Source organism: Apis dorsata, unplaced genomic scaffold (assembly GCF_000469605.1).
Source record: "Apis dorsata unplaced genomic scaffold, Apis dorsata 1.3 scaffold_279, whole genome shotgun sequence".
Taxonomy (NCBI): Eukaryota; Metazoa; Arthropoda; class Insecta; order Hymenoptera; family Apidae; genus Apis; species Apis dorsata.
The window spans coordinates 221,539-226,232 of NW_006263555.1; the positions used below are offsets into that span (position 1 = coordinate 221,539).

Below are 4,694 nucleotides of genomic sequence, written 5' to 3' on the forward strand. Positions count from 1 at the left end.
TGACGATCTTATTATTGTAAGCTCTTTCTTAATGAGCCATACACGCGTAAGACAAGCAAATAAACTCGCCATAGCGGTTTCTTAAAACATGTCCATCCTTTTTTCCATTATTTCCCTATAGACTCGCTAATATTTTTTTTACGTTCCAATTCAACAACAACAACGCAAGGATTTTAATGAAAAATTTGTCGATGTATACGTATATATCACAAATGATGATAAAACTTTATTTTTTTACTCTACCAAACGTGTCAGCATCGTTTCTTTTTTTATCGAAGGGCGGGTAGAAAAAGCGAGAAAAAAATTACTAAAGCAAGTGCAACGGAATTTACGAAAAGCAACTACGACATTACTTTTATTACGTCATCCTACGTATAAATACCGAACATCGAATTGTGTTAAGTTTAACTGTTCGGTACGCGTATTTTCGTTTTCACTGCTCAATTACAATAATATAATTGTGTGTATACATATATACACACACGTATTTTTGTGTATATACTTGTGTATGTGTATGTATATTTATATATATATTTATATATATATATGTATAATATATACCATATATTATAAATATATATGAGTATATACGTGTTCGTGTACGTGTGTTAGTTTTTCTCTCTCTATATTATAAATGTAAAATACTGACATGCATGTACTTGCGGAGTCGTGACTTAAATCGTACGCATTGCTCGCTTCTATGGAACTTGCGAGTATCGTACATGCCTCGCGAGCGAAATTGAGGTGCACAAGGTCGGTCGATTGACAAGAAAGAAAGAAAGAAAGAAAGAAAGAAAGAAGGAAAGAAAGAGAGAGAGAAAGAAAGAAAGAAAGAGAGAAAGAAAGAACGAAAGAAGGAAGGAAAGAAAGAAAGAAAGAGAGAAAGAAAGAAGGAAAGAAAGAAAGAAAGAAAGAAAGAAATTCGTTCTGTTTTTTCACGCGAGCCATCAAACACTGTGTACACGTGCGATCCTGTCACGCTCCGATTCCGAAAGAATCGTTTTGTACAAGAGTGCTACATTAAAAAATTCTGTCGGGAGAAAAAGAAAAAGTAGACAAAAGTTAGATCGACAGACGAACGAAGCCTGTTTGTTCGAATAAAACATTACAATTGGTCTTGTCTTCTGGAAGAATTTCTATAATTTCACCGGGTCGTTAGACGAATAGGGAGAGTTGTTCCTCCAAAAGAACAGAACTTCCAGTATCGTGATTAACTACGGTTTTATTACCAATGAATCGAAAAATTATCGATGGCAAACAACGATGCACGAACGACGACGAAACACACAGATAGTACAGCAGAACTAAGTTAAATCGATTTAATGAGAATTTCATTTTTATTTTTTCAACAAAATAATTTAGTTACGACATCGAGTCAAATGGTCTGGAGCTTTCTTCGGAGTTTAAGGGGGAATGAATGGACACGAGCAAGAGGATGGCGCTTATTTTAGATTTGGGAAGGAAAAATGTTAGGAAAAATGTAATAGTGGATAATAGAGATATGATTTGAAAAATCGGCCTTAATTAATTAAGCATTGTTTACACGAAGTCTCGACGAATGGCTGCGTAAGTATATGTGTGTGTTGTGTGTACCGATCGATCGTACACTCGTGGCCTGATTCTATTTTTCCCTTTCCTTTTTTTTTTTTTTTTCTCTTGTTTCTTGTCTACGTTACGTCTGCGCTACCGCTAATAGTAGTTTAGAGCTAAATATACAACTAGTACCCCTCATATCTCGGGACCCACGCAACGAATTATGCGGCTGAAGTACTTCCATACGAATACACGCTTGCACGTTTATTTTTCATGTTTTTCTTTTTTCTTTTTTTTTTTTTTTTTTTTTTTTTTTTCGCACGCTCCACTCGGCCGTCCTTCTAATATTAATAATGCACGTTGATTGGACGCCACGCACTGCCGAAAGCCATCATTTCATTTTTAACGTTAACATTTCTTTCCGTACATTTCACGTTCGCCTTCGGCCGATCTCGGTTTAGATGTTTTCCTTTTTCTTTTTTTTTTTTCTTTTTTTTTTTTCCATTCGACTTTTTGTCGAGAGAAATAATTCGAAATATTATTTTTGTCGCATGAAGAGTAATACGCACATATGCAGCATACATTACGAATAAAACGTTCCCAAACAAACGCTCATTGATTTCCAATTATATAATTAATGTGAAATCTGTTCGCTACGTTCGTTACACGCTCGTACGTTCACACTTTTTTGTTATTACATCTTTTGTGTTTTCTTTGTACGAAGGAACACGCTACGTACTCGATCAAATTGACGCTCAGCACTACTGAGTGAAACGGTTGACGCTTTCCTTCTTTTAATAATACGTATATGCGCACACGCGTATATGTGTATCTCTCTGTGTGTCATACGTATCTCGGTGTCATCTTCGGATGTCACATCGTCAAGAACGCTCGAGGAGAGGTCAGCACGGCAAAATGAGAACGAGCGACCATGATTCTTCTTATGTATCTCAGAGACATGACACACAGCCGAAATTCCCATTTATCGTCGGTGGATCGAGGAGGACGACGACATAGTTCTTTTAACATAGCCAGATGTATAGCAATTAGTAGCACACTTCTTCACAAAGGGATAAAACGATCGATCAATCATTCGAATGAACATGTACGTGTTGTATTATTTTTTTTTTTTTTTTTTAATACGAGGAATTTTCTTTCCTTTCTTTTTTTTTTTTTTCTAACCGTCGATGAAATTATGGCAATGTCCTCCTCACGAAAGAAAATTTAATCTCGACCGACTCTCCTCGAATCGTGCAGTTCATTACCGTAAAACGTATATGTAATATTAATAATTACTAATTATACTTTATTATAAATTAATTAAAGAGCTCTTAATCGTACATGTTTATGTGTGTATAATAATATTAATATTAATAATAGTAGTATGTACGATAACTTTTTTTTTTTTTTTTTTGTAGCAGCTTACTCTCTCGGCCGTTTTCATCGAATTCGACGCGCATCGTTCGCCTTCTCTCCAAAATCTTTCTTTCTCGACGAAGGTTCAACGAGACCCTGATGTTTTGGTGACTAGCGGCACTCCCAGATCTTCACCGTTTGATCGACACTACCGGTGACCACGTAAGGATGGCTTTTGTGAAAATCTACAAAAATATGATTATATTAGTAATTATAATTAATATTTTATAGTATAATTAATATTTTAATTAGTAATAAATTATATTAATAATTTATCCTATATGTGAAATGTTTTAAGAATATTTTAGGAATATCTGAAACATTGAAGGAAACAGTTTCTAAAATTAAAAATGGTAAGTAGTTAATATCATGCATTTATATTAAAATCTTTTTATGTAATATAGTACAGCAGAGTTGAATTGTTTATATTCGAATAATAGATTGCATAATTGATTTTACAAAAATGAAACAATTTCAAATCTTTTATTATTTTTTTTTTTTTAAAATAAAAAATTTACAAAATTTAATTCTTTATTGAAAATTAATACAAAAAAAGAATCTTGAGAAATGGAACAAATAAACATGTAAAATAAATAATAATTTTTTTAATATTTAAAAATATATTGAAAAATACGTATAAATAGTTTTGATAAATAAAAATGGTAAACATATTTTTTTCTTGTATGTTTATCATTTTTTAGATTCATACATTATTGATTTATTTCATTTTTGATATTATGATGAGTTAATCATGCATAAAGATAAGAAAAAGCAAATTATACAATATTCAAATAATGGTAACGCGAAAAATTGTAAGGTTTTTTTTTATTCAACTGATAGATGTGCTGATATGTAAGCTCTTTCGATCAATGTATTGTAAAAATAGCACCTCGTTGGCGTGTATCGCATAATCTATAAACTCTATATTATAAACCAAGCTTCTATATGCAATTAAATTTATTTCAATTATTAATCAGAATATAATAAATTACTCCAAACTCTGTTTTATTTTATACGTTTTCGAGAAATTTGGAAAATCTGAAAAAACCTGAAATAAAGAAAAGAATTGAATAAAAATGAAATAATAAAATATTCTAAACTGAATCACTGAACATATTTATAATAATGGAACAATGGCAATGATAATTAGACTAATTAGAATAGAAAAAGAAAAAAAATACCTTCCTCTCAAGTTACATAATATGTGGGAAAAATTCAATTTGTTATTGGATCTCTTAATCTCTTTAAGTCAGCTAGCTCTGCTGTACTCTATGAGAGTAATTAAATCTTCTTAAATTTCCAAGTGAAAACGTGTTTTGCCAGGCAATTGATGCTCTTTGGAATCGTTACTCACCAACGGAGGTGCAGAAGTGGACGTGCGCTTCAAGGGTTTTCATTACCCGTTTGTTGCGCGTGTCCCAGACTCGCAGGGTCTTATCGTCAGAGGCACTGACGATGAACTTGCCACCAGGATGGAAGACGATGCCGCGAACCCAGTTGTCGTGGCCCAAGAGGGCGAAAAGACAAACACCGGCACCGACATCCCATACACGAATTACTTTATCTCGCGAGCCAGATGCGAGGAAAGGTCCTTCGTGGGCACCCTTGTTGTCTGCTCCTGCTGCAGCGTTGATTGATGCTCTTGCACTGTCCGGTGCCCATGCGATACACTCTACTACGTGTTCGTGGTCTCTGAGTTCGACCTAAAAATACAGATATCTTTATATCTTTTTTTTTTTTTTTTT

At 33.4% G+C, this 4,694-nt stretch overlaps 1 protein-coding gene and 1 long non-coding RNA gene across 2 annotated transcripts in view; one reads left to right on the forward strand and one right to left on the reverse strand.

Moving 5' to 3' along the window:
• LOC116185781 overlaps positions 1-1,711 on the forward strand; it is a 5,803-nt gene extending 4,092 nt beyond the window's left edge. The window contains exon 2 of the long non-coding RNA XR_004150690.1: positions 911-1,711. This is a non-coding gene — a long non-coding RNA (uncharacterized LOC116185781). The remainder of the gene's footprint in view (positions 1-910) is intronic.
• Positions 1,712-2,692: 981 nt separating this feature from the next.
• Positions 2,693-4,694, reverse strand: part of LOC102671444 (lissencephaly-1 homolog) — a 19,889-nt gene continuing 17,887 nt past the window's right edge. Inside the window, exons 6-7 of the mRNA XM_006616824.2 lie at positions 4,304-4,652; positions 2,693-3,134 (exon numbers count right to left, since the gene is read on the reverse strand). Coding sequence (XP_006616887.1) covers positions 3,061-3,134; positions 4,304-4,652 — 423 coding nt within the window. The 3' untranslated portion in view covers positions 2,693-3,060. The remainder of the gene's footprint in view (positions 3,135-4,303; positions 4,653-4,694) is intronic.